This window comes from Periplaneta americana, chromosome 15, assembly GCF_040183065.1.
Source record: "Periplaneta americana isolate PAMFEO1 chromosome 15, P.americana_PAMFEO1_priV1, whole genome shotgun sequence".
Classification (NCBI taxonomy): Eukaryota; Metazoa; Arthropoda; class Insecta; order Blattodea; family Blattidae; genus Periplaneta; species Periplaneta americana.
The window spans coordinates 130,661,514-130,678,585 of record NC_091131.1 but is presented as its reverse complement, the minus strand read 5'-3'; the positions used below and the strand labels follow the sequence as shown (position 1 = coordinate 130,678,585).

The 17,072-nt window shown below is 35.4% G+C and overlaps 1 protein-coding gene across 1 annotated transcript in view; it reads right to left on the bottom strand.

Annotated features, from left to right (window-relative positions):
• The window catches only part of LOC138715331 (synaptic vesicle glycoprotein 2B-like), an 86,346-nt gene extending 69,850 nt beyond the window's left edge, over window positions 1–16,496 (bottom strand). Inside the window, exons 1-4 of the mRNA XM_069848125.1 lie at window positions 16,380–16,496; window positions 11,259–11,339; window positions 2,376–2,537; window positions 1,122–1,284 (exon numbers count right to left, since the gene is read on the bottom strand). Of these exons, the coding sequence (XP_069704226.1) occupies window positions 1,122–1,284; window positions 2,376–2,537; window positions 11,259–11,339; window positions 16,380–16,410 (437 nt within the window). The 5' untranslated portion in view covers window positions 16,411–16,496. The remainder of the gene's footprint in view (window positions 1–1,121; window positions 1,285–2,375; window positions 2,538–11,258; window positions 11,340–16,379) is intronic.
• Between the last annotated feature and the right edge of the window lie 576 nt (window positions 16,497–17,072).

Sequence of the window (17,072 nt, the reverse complement as noted above, 5' to 3'; positions counted from 1 at the left end):
GCTATGTCCAGTGATAATTAAATTATAAATTTCAATCTAGTGGATCGCTATGTTCTGTGATAATTAAATTAACACAGTTTAGATATAATCTCAATCTAGTGGATCGCTATGTTCTGTTACAAGACTGTTTAGATATAATCTCAATCTAGTGGATCGCTATATCCTGTGATAATTAAATTAACACCGTTCAGATATAATCTCAATGTAGTGGATCGTTATGTCCTGTGATAATTAAATTAACACTGTTCAGATATAATCTCAATCTAGTGGATCGCTATATCCTGTGAGAATTGAATTAAAACCGTTTAGATATAATCTCAATGTAGTGGATCGCTATGTCCTGTGATAATTAAATTAACACTGGTCAGATATAATCTCAATCTAGTGGATCGCTATATCCTGTGATAATTAAATTAACGCTGTTTAGGTATAATCGCAATCTAGTGGATCGCTATATCCTTTGATAATTAAATTAACACTATTTAGGTACAATCGCAATCTAGTGGATCGCTATAACCTGTGATAATTAAATTAACACCGTTTAGATATAATCTCAATCTAGTGGATCGCTATATCCTGTGATAATTAAATTAACACTGTTCAGATATAATCTCAATCCAGTGGATCGCTATATCCTGTGATAATTAAATTAACACCGTTTAGATATAATCTCAATGTAGTGGATCGCTATGTCCTGTGATAATTAAATTAACACTGTTTAGATATAATCTCAATCTAGTGGATCGCTATATCCTGTGATAATTAAATTAACACCATTTAGATATAATCTCAATCTAGTGGATCGCTATGTCCTGTGATAATTAAATTAACCCTATTTAGATATAATCTCTATCTAGTGGATCGCTATTTTCTGTGATAATTCAATTAACCCTGTTTAGATATAATCTCAATCTAGTGGATCGCAATGTTGTGTCGTTTTCATATTACGTTTCATTCCACAGAGTCATAACTTACGTCAATAGTGTTCACACATGAAAGAGTTAAGTATATGTTTACATGTTGTCTCGTGTGTTCTGTAAAGACTCTAATGACCATTTTAAACAAATGTGATAAAAAGAACGGAATTAATCTTCAGTACAGAAATGGGTAATCATACGTACAAAAATCCGTTGAAGTATCTGAGAAGGCAGAACAGCCAGAATGTAGGAGCGATGCTAGAAAGCACAGCGCAAATGGCATCCAGGAAAAGCGAAAGAATCAGCATTTTTCTGCGACCTTGGGTATCTGCGAGGTATCCCCAGAGATGAGAACTGGATATCATACCTTTGAGACACAATGGAAGAAATAGTACAATTAAAGTATTAACTGGGACAACTAATTGATTGAGCGAGTGAATGACTTGACTTCATTGAACGATTGATTTATTGGGTTCGTTGAGAAATTGAATTGCTGGCTTGGTTGAGCGATTGACTGAATGACTTGGTTGAACGATTGACTGAATGACTTGGTTGAGCGAGTGACTGACTTCATGGAGCGATTGATTGACCGACTGGTTTTGTTGATTGTTTGTTTGATTGATTTATTGATTGGTTGATTGATTGATTGATTGACTTGAATTGGTCGAGCAATTGATTGATTGATTTACTGACTTGGTTGAGCGATTATTTATTGATTGACTTGAATTGGTCGAGCAATTGATTGATTGATTGATTGCTGCATTGATGGAGCGGTTGATTGGGTGACTTGGTTGAGAGATTGACTGACTGACTTGATGGAGCGATTGATTGATTGACTGGTTGGTTGATTGATTGACTTGGTTGAGCGATTAATTGATTGAATGATTTGATTGAGAGGTTAATTGGCTGACTTCGTTGAGCGACTGATTGACTGACTTGGCTGAGCGGTTAATTTATTGACTGGCTTGCCTGACTAACAGACTGACTGAATTACTTCAGTGGTTGATTGATTCACTGACTTGGTTGAGCGACTGATTAATCTACGAATATCTGCTGTTTTTTTTTTTTTTTTTAATTTTAACAAATATAACTTTATATGATATAGGGAGAAAAGGATACAAACTTGTATTTTATTCAATTTAGGAATCCAATCCATGGAATCTCATTTGTTAACAGACGTTGACAAGTATTATAAAACTTACTTAAATGTTTCATTCACAAAATTTGTTTTTAAGTAAGGTAGAAAAATTAATCAAACACGTGACTTTGTAAACAAATACAGAAAATCTGCAGGGATATTATGATGTTTTAACGAAATTAATCTTTCAAGTATAGACACATAGTTACTGATAGTGTACGTTACGTGCATAGATTTCACATAGCCTACATACCAAGATACATATCTACGAGTAGATCCATACGTATGTGAATAGGTATGTACAATTTTGTGTTCCTCACCTACATAGGTGATAGCATTGAGGATTCCTTTCTCAAATGCTCCCATTTCGAACTCGCATTGTGCAGGAGGTATGATGAAGGCTGTGCCAAAAGCTTCTGCTACCATGGCAACCAGGCACGCACCACAAGCCAGAAGCAGGAATAAGTGGAACTTTCCATGTCCTGGTCAGGTTAAGAGAAAACGATACAAAACTACAATATTATATATAATACTATCGGTATATTGAATTGTGTCTCTTTGTCTTTCATATATCTGTATGTGTTACTCAGAATGGTAACAGAAATTGAAATTGCAATAATAATAATAATAATAATAATAATAATAATAATAATAATAATAATTTAAAAGGATATATTTCTTGTATGAAGTAAGTTTAAATTTGATAAGTTAGAATATTTTATTGTTATGTTGATAATACTTCACCTATCATATTTTAGTCGGTTATTTAACGACGCTTTAACAACTGTTATCTAGCGTCGCTGGAAATGCTAATAGGGAGATGATATTTGAGAAGACGAGTCCGAGGATTCGCCGTGGGATTACCTGGCATTCGCCTTACAGTTGGGAAAACTTAGGAGAGAACAAAATTGGTATTCAGCCAAACGGGATTCGATCTCACACACAAATATGGCCCCGATTAGGAACGTAGCTTGATATTACGAGAGTTCATGTTAACTAAATTAATTGCATGTAAACCTTTGAAGAGTATAGTCGACTGTACACCCATAAGTAGGATACCGGAGTAGCTCAGTCAACTAAGGAGCTTGCCTGCCGATCAGGAGTTGAGCTTGGGCATGGATTCATTTCCCGCTTGGGCTGATTACTTGGTTGTGTTTTTCCGAGGTTTTCCCAAACCATAAGGAAAATGTAAGGTAATGTATGGGAAGTCCTCGGCCACATCTCGCCAAATACCACCTCGCTATCACCAATCCCATCGACATTAAATACCCTAATAGTTGATACAGCGTCGTTAAATAATTACCAACTAACCCAGAAGTAAATGAATATTAATACCAAACTTCATTACAGAAATATTGTCCAAATGTACACAACGAATTTGAACGACATATTAAAGTCTTTTTCTAGCCATTTATCTTGAAGTGTGACAAGATTAATTAACGTGTGTAACACATAACCTTAAATTTTATCATCCCGGCAGTATTATCATGGCTGACAGTGGCAAGGATTTTTCTCCAACATACGCGGAAAAATGAAGTGTTCTTGCAGTAGACTGATTGGCAATTCATCTGTAATCCTGTCTTAACTTCCTGAGCTGAATTAATGACTTACTAAGCTGATCTCTACAGGTGATGTGATGTAACAAGAGAATACAAGATTAGCACGTAATAGAGATCTGGCGTCAGAACTAAATGTACAGTAGTGGCAAAGAACCGGACAGACCCTTGTAGCTGATTTCAGAGTCACAGATTCGAATTTTTCTGGTCACAAAACACATCCATCTTATACAATTAATTGTAACAATGAAATTTATTGCATTTGTTCGATCCTTACCGTCTTCTGTTTCCTTCAGTGCCTCAAACTTACAGACGAAAAAAATTTGAGAGTTCTATTTTCATCTGGCATCAATATTACATTTCTACCTCTATTCGGCAAAGATAACTGTGTATTTTTGCGTTAAATAGCAGTACATACCTCTGGCTTCACTATCCATATTGCAATTACCACAATTTGACACAATACACAGCACAGGATTCGTCTGTATCAGCTACAAGGGTCGGTCCGGTTTTTTTTTTTTGCCACTACTTTACTGCTTTCCGAAGTAGGCCTAAGTCGTTCGTAGGATTTCTATCGCATCTTTAAAATACTCGTATAAGATATGAACCTGCGATAATTGGACACAGGGACAAACACAGCAAACACTTTAAGTTACTATTGAAGAGATCTGTGATAAAATATATATATATATATATATACAAATACACAACTTTCTGTAGTTCCTTTCAAATGGAATGTGTAAAATTCGAAACCCTCGAAGTGGTTCCAGACGCTATTTAAACAGCTCGAAGTGGTTCTCAGATAGGGTACGGTAAACAACTGTAAAATATTCTTAGTTTTTCCTGATTCAGTTTCATAGGAGGTATGATTCTTTGAATATATCAATGTTTTATGTTGGTACTTGGCTTGTCTTTTGAGGTTCGGACCCAGAATAGATCCATGCATATAGAAGCTCATTACAACTTCAATGGCTCATGTCCTTATACAGAATGTCTCATAAGGAATGTAAAATACGTAAGGATAATGTAGTTTGGGTTAACCTACCTACCTATGTCCGAAGTTGGGGAGAAATACTGGAACATATTGCGATTCCGTGTTACGCAGATCTTTTGCACACGGTAGCATATGAGGACCGCAACGCAAACAACTGAATAAAAGTTCACTTACATTTAATTCGTGTATTCGCATAGTGAATATACATACATACTTTTTGTATGTATATTTTGTGATGGCAATGCATTGGCTGCTGTTGAGGAATACAGAAGGCATTTTCCTAATCGAAAGGCTCCATCTAGCTTTTCGTTTTTCCGTGTTACCGGATATCATCTGAAACTGGCAAGCTACCAAGTGTTTCACTGAAGTCGAAAGAGAACCGGTACCAGTTGCCGATATGAGTTTACAGTTAATGGAATCCGTAAGTGCAACATTAGTAATTTTTCTCCTGTAATTATTTAATTTCCTTATTGAGTTTGTGCTTAATTATGAAATAAACTTGAAATGAACTTATTGGATAAACACAAGATGCAGAATTTTAAATAATGTATCATATCACAATGTTCTAAAATATATAAATACGTCTATAATGCTTCTCTTAATTTACAAGTTCGCCCATAAATAACTTCCCAACCGTTACATTTTGGACATAGGTATATCAGGTTAAATCGATGTTTTTTTTTTAAATATCCAATGCCACCAGGTTGTCTTTCGACATTTCTGGTCTTCTCTCCTGGCCGTGGCTTAGTTGTAACCCACTTCTGAGGTTGGGGCGTCTGGAAGGCGGAGTTACATTACCCCGATGATGTGATAGGATGATTATGATAATGTGGTGCCAGGAGAGATCTTAAATCTAAACTTAACCCCCCAACCTCCCCAAAGGTCTTTTACCCTCACCTCCTCGCAGCTAACACTCTATATGCATTTCTGGATTCGCCCATACGTGCTACATGCCTGCCCATCTCAAATGTCTGGATTTAATGTTCCTAATTATGTCAGGTGAATAATACAATGCGTGCAGTTCTGTGTTGTGTAACTTTCTCCATTTTCCTGTTTGCTACTAATGTTACCCCTACTGTTCTGTATAAACTTGTAACATTCCAAGTACCAAATCTCATAACCTTATTTCTTTGTTGTTGTCGTGCCAGAGAATCAGTCCCATTCCGAGGCTTATTTTGAGGTTTCGTATCAAGCTGTTTTTTTACGGTGATGGGTTGTTAGCCCTTCGCCCAAACCCCCAAGCTGGAGGACAACTCCTCATCGGCTGTCCGCGACTGCTTATTCAATATATTCTCAGCTAACCTCCATATCTGGAGGTCGTTTCGTTGATCCGCAACCTGAGGACGAGCCATGCCGTGGTTATATGGACCCACAATACATGGATATATATATATATATATATATATATATATATATATATATATATATATATATATATACTGAATATAAACGGATATGCATACAGAGCGTATATTTTATCTTACCACGTTCGCGGATGTCGCAGTGCGCAACGCAGCTGCACACATGCTAGCGTGGAAAGACAAAATGTATGTCACATAATCAAATACGTACCCCACAATTAGATGTTGCCTCAACAAAAATTAAAGGAATGCGTGTAGTCTTTACGCGCGGCAGAAGTGAAACTTCTTAAGCAGTAAATGTACAATAATATTTTAAAATGTTCGTGCAACGAGAGACGATAAATTATGTTTAAACTTAACACTATTAGGCATATTCTTAATAATCTCCAGAATTGAAAAACTGAGGCAGTTTATGATAGGTAAATCATTATGTGATAAGCAAAGCATAAAAACCAATTTGATTGCTTAAAAATTATTTTTCAAATACTTGATGAGCACTTTCATTTCATTTAAACTCTTTAGATGCTCAATTACGATTTAATCCTAAATCATTGACACCAGTTAGATCATACATTGGACTCGATTGTTAGTGGTGTAGGAATATTCACTAAATCACTGGCAATTCACAACTTATTTGTAGAAGATCGGAATGTGCCTTTTTCCTTGCCCTGCATTGTCGCACTCGTTCCAGTCAACTTTTCCTTTCGGCTCAATTTTCGGAGGTCTACTTGCACGCTTTCTTTCACGCCACGTTCTCGTTCTTAAGTCCTATTTTGGACATATAATAGCAAAATGTTTCCCAACAATATAATTTGAGCCACTGGTTTCGACTGCATAACGTCACAGCACTACACGAAGACACTTTGTCCGGCGGCGTTGCCAACTAATTCATGTTTTAATTTGTTAAATTGATGGAAACCGCAAACATCAACAACTTTACTTACACGATAACACAGCAAAGTACACAATCCGTAGCAACAACACACAAGGCCCTCTTAAACGTGCCTCACAGAATTTTGTTTCATAGCGTTCGACGTGTATGTGCCTAAAGAAGATTTACTTCGATTAAAATCAGAAGCAAGAACAGTTTGTATTAACAACAAATGATTGAATTTACAACTAGCACAATTTCGCGATTTACGTTTTTGCGTCATATTTGCTATAAATTTCTACTGTCCTGATCATAAATCAAGTTCTCATGTAGCCATTGGTGTTGCCACCACAAAACCAAAGTAAAAAATGCAATGAAATTTGATTTTACATAATTCTACATAGGCAATAGTAAGTATGAATTAAATGAATTTGTATCCTCTGATGAGGAATCTATAGAGACCTTCCGCTTATAGCATCAGGTATACACTTAAAAGAGATTCTACAGAGTGGGGCATAGGAACCAAGTGTTTTTAAAATAATCACAAAATAGCTTGGTTTCAACACAACTTATCGGTAGAACAACATTTGTTAGAACATACCATTTGAATTATGAGCGGAAAATTACATCTGGCATGTGATGTCCATCTGCGTTGACGCATTGTTGAAGACGCTGACGAAAATTGACCTCTACTCTTTCCAGGAGATCTCTGTTGATTTGGGTGATTTGGTGACGTATTGCGTCCTTTAATTCATCTAATATTCGGGTCTTATCCTCGTAAACACATGCCTTTAGGTACCCCATAAAAATTACATGTTGACAGGTCAGGGGACCGAGGGGGCCATGAAACATCACCAAATCTCGAAATGAGACGATTGGGAAACAGGAGGCAAAGAACTGCCATTGATGCTATGGCGGTATGCGCCGTGGCCCCATTTTGCTGAAACCACAAACATTGACGATCAGTACCTCTTCTTTGTAACTCAGGGATGAAAAAGGTTTTTAATTATCTCAAAGTAACGCACAGAGTTTACAGTGATTTTAACCCCATTTTCTTGAAAAAAAAAAAGTAGGGACCGATGACGCCAAACTGTCCCACGTGCACCAAACTGTTACTTTAGGGCTATGCAGAGGTTTTTCGTTAAGTGTCGCGGATTTTCAGCAGCCCAATACCGAAAATTTTGTCTGTTAACGGCTCCATTAAGGTGGAAATGTGCTTCATCACTCATTGCAACCATCATGTTTTCATATTGCTCGTGGAGTGCAAGAATTTTCTGTACGAAATTCAATCGTTGAGGATAATCCCTTACATTGAATTTCTGCACAACCACCCATATTGTATGGGTGTAAATGTAAATCGTCATGAAAAATCCGTCTTACCGTACGAGTGCTGATTCCAAGTGCAGCTGAATGTCTTCGAGCAGAGCGGCCTGGGCTGCGCAGCATCGCTTTTCTGACTCAAAATTTTCTGGAGTACGCATTCTGCGTTGGGGGCCGGGCGGTTTATTCTTCAGTATTGCGCCTTTTGTTCACAGATTGTTAACCCAACATAAGATTGTGTCACGCACGGGAACAGAATCATTGTGATTAATATTGAATCTGTAGCAAAACTCACGCCTTACAGCCATCACCGACTCGGCAATCCTAACAAAACAATCATACGCAAACATGCGTCCACTGCTCCATGATGCCGACTGCAGGTGAAATGCTATGAGCCACGGAATGGAATGTCACATGCCTTTTCATAATGACCGAGTACAAGCCATTCCAAAAACACTTGGTTCCCATGCCCCACCTTGTACATCGCTGTTCGTTTAAAGACTAGAAATGTCCGCGCTTGACATGCGTATGAAATTGATCGAGAACCACTTAGGACATTTGGTAACGATTTCGTACTCGCTCATCATATCACATCCTTCATTAAGTCCAACAAAATAAATAAATAATGAAATAAATAAAGAAAGAAAGAAACAAACAAAGATTGAATTTTTATTTTTCATGTAGTATATAAATTGTTATTTCAAAATTTATAGCAAACACGTGGCGTGCTTTCATTTCACAATTCATAGCTAATGCTTGGCATAATTTTGTTCTTTCTTAATAACAAACGACAATCCCTGATATAATGTGAAATTGTCCGTAAAAGTGATCTGATGAGAAACGAAAGTTTCTTATTGCACTGTATAACAGATACGGCGGCGAATAATATTGTGTTTGTGGAATAAATTGACAATTGTAAAAATTTATAAATAGCAGAGATATTTTGTTTAATTCGTGTCGTCAGTGTTTTATTTGGGTGTACTATTTCGTATCGTGAACAGAGGATTATAAATACGAAAAATACATTTGAAATCAATAAGCTACAACATAACAAATGTTGGAGTAGGGTTAGTCGAACACGTGAGCAGAGTAATACATAAGCCGTAATATATTTTACGTTAAGAGCGGGTCTTACGTTGGATGGACTATAATGGTCTGTGGACTAATATTGCAATAACATTCTTTGTAACAGTTGTTGCTGTTGTCGTCCATTTTACTCACTTATTAATATTCGAGATATGTATTTTTTCCACAACAGGCAAGAAGAATTTTTCATTATAGGCTATCTTTGAAATATTATATTCATACAAACTGCGTACAATGATTTCTGTACATTCTATGTGCGTGAAGCCGAAGAGTTGTGCCGACTGAGGATCAAACCACCTTCTGCTGCCGAGGTCAATAAAATATTCACATGAGCGCTCTATCTACACATTCTGTGCATGCATTTATTTTATGGTTTTTGCACGTGAAAATGCCTAAAATGAATGTTAATCGGTATTCTCTTTTTTAGACGCCATGAATGCGCACAGAGGGCGTTGAGGTAGAATTCTATGCTTTTTTGTTTTTAGCACTAGAATGAGGTGGTGTTGTCGGCACATTCCGATCGTCTTTTAATCCTGGGAAAGATCTGATGATCAATTTCATAGGTGGTTGAGTGGATCCCAAAGCCGAATCATCCGCCACCATCCGCGATTGAACCGGAATCTTCCAGTCCGTAACTAGTTCCATTGTCAACTGAGCTACCCAGCCGAAAAAATGAATATCGGTATCTAATTAATTATCATTATCAGAAATTAACATTTCCTTTCATCTTTCATTGTTTCGTAGTTTATTGGCTGGCTGTTATTTTACGGAGTGAAGCAAATTGTTAACGTCCCGTCAGATCTTTACAGGGGGTGTATAAGTAGGTATACAATAATACAATATAATTTTCTTAAGTACAAGGAGGATTACATACCAACAACAGTCACATGACATCAATCGACATCAATTTAACTGTCTGGTCGATCCGTTATCGATTATAATCCTCATTTGTACTTAATAAAACTATATTGTATTACTGTATATCTCGATCTACTTATGCACTACCTTGCATTTTATGTATGTACATACATGTCTAAGAGACTGCGCGGAAAATACAATAAGGTGAAGATAAAGAAGAAAATTATGAGGAGGGAATAAATATGGAGACTTTGGTGATGAGATTACAAAAACATAAAATAACTATGAAAGTAAAAAAAGGAATGTGTAGAAAAAAATGGAAAAAAAAGATGACAAAGAAAATAAAGACGAGAAATGAAGTGACAATAAAGATGAAGACCATAAATAAAAAGGAAATGACAATGATGATGATAATGTATATTATAGCCTACAGGTACTTATAATAATTTTACTAGCGCACTGAATATGAAAAAGGCCTAATGAATACCTTCTGCATCTGTGAAAGCGTCATGAAATAAATAGTAATTATTATTAGTACTAATATAGTGAATACATAATTTATGATAGCTTTGTGTTAACGTAGATATGTCTTTTACTAAATGTTTTTTTAATATGACATAAATCCATGCCTAGGCATTATGCAACTATGTACGAGTAATAAATATCCTCAGCGATAAAAGGATACCCTGACTCAAACCTTGCAATATCTCTTACCTCACAAGTTTTTAACATATCTCGTTTAATAAATGAAGAGAGAAATATGTAAAAGGGCCCAAGTCCCTTTGTTTTGTTAAATTACTGTTATTATGATTTCAGATCCCAAGTGCCACAAGGGACTTGCAGCAAAAGTTTCATCTCTCTTATGTTGGTCTTTGTATTCATTATTTCAATTATATTTCAAACAGGCCAAGTGCCATTAACTTGCACGACTGACTTTTTACACCTTTGTTTTAATAAATTTTTATTATGGCTCAATTTTAACATTCAGGTGTGAAATTCTTCCAACAAACTGCATCTCATTTTCAGTTATTTTAGTGAAAATTGAAATAGTTATCTTTGAGCTGTGTAACGCTTTTTGTTTCTCCTGGAAAGTATTGAATTTGGCACTTAGGTCCTTTTGCATATTTCACTTATCAAATATAAAAGGAAAGACTTACCAGTAAGTTTAATGGCTTCTTCGAAAGACGTAGTTGATTGTGTTTTTGGTTCACCATTTCGTTCGTTGGAGCAATTTAAATCTACATGAAACATAAAACATAAATAAAATCAGAACACAATGTTGAATATAGTAATAGTAGTGGTAGTAGCCTACCTAGTAGTAGTAGTAGTAGTATTATCCACGTAAACATGAAAAAGAAATAATCTATACTATAAATGCCAATTTTATCAAGCAATTATTACAATCTTGATTATGATGATAATTATTATTACTATTATTATTATTATTATTATTATTATTATTATTATTATTATTATTATTATCATTATTATGTCATTCGGGCGTCAGCCGTCATGCTGTTCGGTTGTGTGTGCGTGTAGCTCCCCGAACTGCAGTTTTATCAAAGTTTAAGTGGATATGGCGCCTAGTAAAGACATCAGTCTTGTGTGCAATATGCCTTTCTTTGGAAGGCAAAATTTCTTAAATGTGTTGGACCTTGTAGTCTACGATATTATCTCGATTGCCCGGATATTGGGGAAGCTGAATACGACATCTTTATGCAAAGTGGTAGTTCAATAAGTGCCCGAAGTGTGTAAAGCGTTGGTGTTCTTAAATCAACGCAGGAAGACAACACACCAGTGCGTTCTATTCATCCAGGTGGGAAGAAGGTGATCTCACCTTCACGTCAACTGGTATCAGATTTTATCTCCTTTAACGAACGATGCTCTTGCGGTTCAAATAGAAACAGACTAAACAATAGTGTATCTCTGATGGACATGGTTGGTGACATTTTGATTTATGTTAAGAATTTACAGAAATACTTTAATGAACTAAAAAATTCATTTCTTTTATTAAATAATAATGTGTTTCTAATGGATATGATTGGTGACATTTTGTTTTATGTTAAGAATTTACAGAAAGACTTTAATGAACTAAAAAATTAAAATTTTGCCCTAAGAGAGCAAATGTCAGAATTGTTAGCAAAGGGTTGTTGCCACTATAAATCCTATCAATATATTTCTTCAAATGGTCAACAGTCTGCACAAGCTAATGACCCCATTAGTAACAAATCTTACAGCAAGATTGTATCGGAAAACTTAGCTGATGACAATGCATTCTGGTGTCTCATCAACTAGTAAACCATTTTCTGTGACTCCTAGTATTACAATGTACAGTTTTAGACAACACGAATCATGAAATGAATGGTGCCAATGCTCCTAATGCTCCTAATCTTCCTATTGACGCCGAAAGCTTTCAATTAGTCTCTCGTAAGAAAATTGAAAAAAGAGAACCCAAAGTTGGAACCTCTTCTACGAGCAATATTGAAATGGACCCTGAGCGAATCAGAACTAAATCTCTGTTTGTTTCCGGATTTGGTGTCAAAGTTAGCTCTAAGAGTATAGTAAACTTTCTTAAAAATCAACTAGTACTCAAGTCTTACTCGATAACAAAACTCAAAACCAAATTTTAAACCTGTTCTTCCTTCCTTGTAGCTGTGGCTGAGAGGGATTTTGATTTGATAAAGAATCCTGAAGTTTGGCCTGCTGATTGCCTATTTGCGTCATTTTTTTGGGAAACTCAAACCTATTTCTCGTAAGATTAACTTGGTTTAGTCCTAGATGACAAGAAGAAGAATATAAATCCTGAGACTTAACTTTTGATTAAGAATGAATATCACTAAGAATGCAACCAGATGACCAATCCATGCCAGGAGCATTGAAATCGCCAAGAATAACAAATGTCAGAATTGTTAGCAAAGGGTTGCTGCCACTCTAAATCCTATCAATATATTTCTTCAAATGGCCAACAGTCTGCACAAGCTATTCTCAGGGAAATGCCTGTTAGTCTTATCTGCTATCACTATTAATGTGCAATTCCAATAATCATCTTGAGATTTGTTTACCAAAATCTTCGTGGACTTAATACAAAAGGTGATTAAATTTTCCAAAATATAGTGAGCAATAATGATACCATTATCTCTCTCACTATAACTATCTGTTTTTAATACAAATTTGTTTCCTAATAATTATACTGTGTTTCGTGCTGATAAGATGTTTGAAGACACCAACGAAGTAAAAGATCTTAAAAGTATTTTACACGTCGGAAATATGATTTAGAATTCACTAATGAATTCTTTTGTATTGAAATTAAAATGGCTGATGGTTGTAATCTGCTAATTGGAAATCATTATTTCCCACCCGATTCAGATCATAAACGTTTACAGCCTTATATAAATTTTATTGAAAACAATTTTGATGCCCACAACTTTAGAATTGTTATTCTTGGCGATTTCAATGCTCCTGGCATGGATTGGCCATCTGGTTGCATTCTTAATGATATTCATTCGTAATCAAAAGTTAAGTCTCAGGATTTATATTCTTCTTCTTGTCATCTAGGACTAAACTAAATTAATCTTACGAGAAATAGTAAAACTTTTCTCGATCTTGTTGTTACAAATGTCTATAATTGTTCAGTTAATCTTACTAATCATTCACTAGTTTTAGAAGATGTTCATCACCCATTTATCTGTATTTATCTGGCAGTTAATTTACCATCACAATTACAGAGACAAAATCAATTCTATTTAAATTATTCTCAAGGTGATTATCATAGCCTCTAACCCACTCATAGCAATTTGATTTGAATTATATATGAGGCGTGTAGTTACAAAATCAGATACATCACTTTTTTTTTCGAAAATGAGTTAATGTTCTATTTCATATCTTCATATCATTCTACAACTGCTATAACACTGTTATGCTCTAAAGCCAGATATATCACATGGATTTGTGTAATGAAAGAATAGTATTGGCTGCAAATCCTTGGTTCCTTGCAAATGTTTTTCCATCACACTCAAAAATTATATTTTAGTGATGTATCTGATTTTGGAACTCAACGCCTCATATAATATCTTACTGCCGATGTCAATGTTGCTACTAATTCTCTGTCTCAAAATTGTAAATGATGTTATATCTAAAGCTTTCCCTGTCACCTTTGTGAAAAAGTCGCACTATCATAAATGGTTTTCAAACAGCCTACGACAACTTATTAAGAAAAAGAACAAAGCACATATAAATTAAAAAAATATATAAATTTGATCACCACTATAAAATGCTCTCTTACTATAGAGAAGAAGAAAAGGTTTTGATTAAGTCTGATAAATTTAAATTGTTACAATCCATTGATGATAATTTTAAAAAGGAGCAAATACATTTTGGAAATATGTAGAATCTTTTCGGAAATCTAAAAACATTCCTACTGAATTTATTATTAATGATGTTCACATCGCTGATCAAAAAGTCATTGCAAATGCATTTGCTAGTCAATTTAAATCATTTCATATTAATCCTAACTTTTATTTTCTCAGTTAATCAAACATTAATTACTTTTTATCTTCACCTGTAATCTCATGTGAGGATGTCAGGAAGGCCATAAAAATACCAAACCGAATAAATCTATGGGTACGAATGGCATCCTTAATTTTATAATTAAGGGATGCTCTAAAATTCTTAACCTGTTTTTAACCTTTATTTTCAATTTGAGTTTGAAAACAAGGATATGCCTTTCTCTTTGGAAAGAAGCATCTATTATTCCTACATTTAAGAGTGGTAATAAAGCTATTATAAGCAATTATATACCTATTTCCATACTTAATAACACTTCAAAAAATTTTGAAAAAATAATTCATAAACATATTTCTTTTTACATAAAAAACAATATCAATTTAGCCCAACATGGATTTACAAAAGGGAAATCTACGACTAATAATTTAGTATCATATCTCAATCTTGCTGTGCCTATAGTTGAAACTCAGGGTCAAATTGATTCCATTTCTTTTGTCTTTAGCAAAGTGTCTGAGGTTGTTCCTCATAATATTTTATTGAGTAAATTAAATTATTTTGGTCTTTCCACTAACTGTGTGGGCTGGTTTAGAAACTACTTAAAAGATAGAAAATCCTGTGTTAGACTTCGGAATTCTTACTCTGATCCATACTTACTTAAAATGGCTTTTAAGGAACCCACAAGTTCATTGCCGCCCTCAAATAAGCCCGCCATCGGTCCCTATCCTGTGCAAGATTAATACAGTCTCTACCATCATATCCCACCTCCCTCAAATCCATTTTAATATTATCCTCCCATTTACGTCTCAGCCTCCCCAAAGGTCTTTTTCCCTCCGGCCTTGCAACTAATACTATATGCATTTCTGGATTCGTCGATACGTGCTACATGCCTTGCCAGTCTCAAACGTCTGGATTTAATATTCCTAATTATTTCAGGTGAAGAATACAATGCATGAAGTTCTACGTTGTGTAACTTTCTCCATTCTACAGCAACTCCATCTCTTTTAGCCCCAAATGTTTTACTAAGAACCTTATTCTCAAACACCCTTAATCTCTGTTCCTCTCTCAAAGTGAGAGTCCAAGTTTCACAACCATACAGAACAACCGGTAATATACTGTTTTATAAATTCTATCTTTAAGATTCTTTGACAGCAGACTAGATGACAAAAGCTTCTCAACCGAATAATAACAGGCATTTTCCATATTCATTCTGAGTTTAATTTCCTCCGGAGTGTCATTTATATTTGTTACTGTTTCTCCAAGATATTTAAATTTTTCCACTTCTTTAAAGGATAAATTTTATATATTTCCATTTCGTACAATATTCTGGTCACGAGACATAATCATGTACTTTGTCTTTTCGGGATTTACTTCCAAGTATATCTCTTTATGTGCTTCAAGTAAAATTCCCGTATTTTCCCTAATCGTTTGTGGATTTTCCCCTAACATATTCAGGTTATCAGCACAGACAAGCAGCTGATGTAACCCGTTCAATTCGAAACCCTCTCTGTTATCCTGGACTTTCCTACTGGCATACTATAGAGAAAAGTTAAGAAGTAAAGATGACACTGCATCTCCTTGCTTTAGCCCGCAGTGAATTGGAAAAGCATCCAAGAGAAACTGGCCTATACGGTCTCTGCTGTACGTTTCACTGAGGCACATTTTAATTAATCGAACTAGTTTTTTTGGGAATACCAAATTCAATAAGAACATCATATAAAACTATTCTCTTACCCGAGACTAAGCATAAGTAAAATAGATAATTAATTAAATCTCACCTGTCGCAATTTCTATGTCTGTGGCACTCATTGTGACGGAGTGCCTCGCAACGGGAAGCGCTCACATTAAGTACTGCTCCGAGAGTCGTGAAGGTCTATGTACCCTGCGTGTGCATCTGGAAGACTTTGTTCCTCACTTAGCAAACATACTATAATCTGTTACGAAAGGTGACGCAACTCGATCAAGCTGCATTTGCATATATCGTGTCCAAATGTTACGTATAAGCACCGTTAACTAATCGTCCAGAGCATCATATTTCTGTTTTCGTACAGAGATCCTAATATAGCTGATTTTTTAAAGACAGTTGTAAAATATCTTTTCTTGGATTTCCCATTTCTTTGTCTTTATGCATTATTTTTCTATAATACATTACCGTTACTGCAGCATAATGTTCTTCTGCAGGAAAGTAATCCCTTCGACAAATGTTTCACCATGAAAGCAACCATGTAGATACTCAGGTGTGTCGACACTGAGATTTCAAGTACGGTTTTTTAAGTAGGTTATTTTACGACGCTTTATCAACATCTTAGGTTATTTAGCATCTGAATGAGATGAAGGTGATACTGCTGGTGAAATGAGTCCGGGATCCAGCACCGAAAGTTACCCAGCATTTGCTCATATTGGGTTGAGGGAAACCCCCAGAAAAAACTTCAACAAGGTAACTTGTCCCGACCGGGAATCGAACCCGGGCC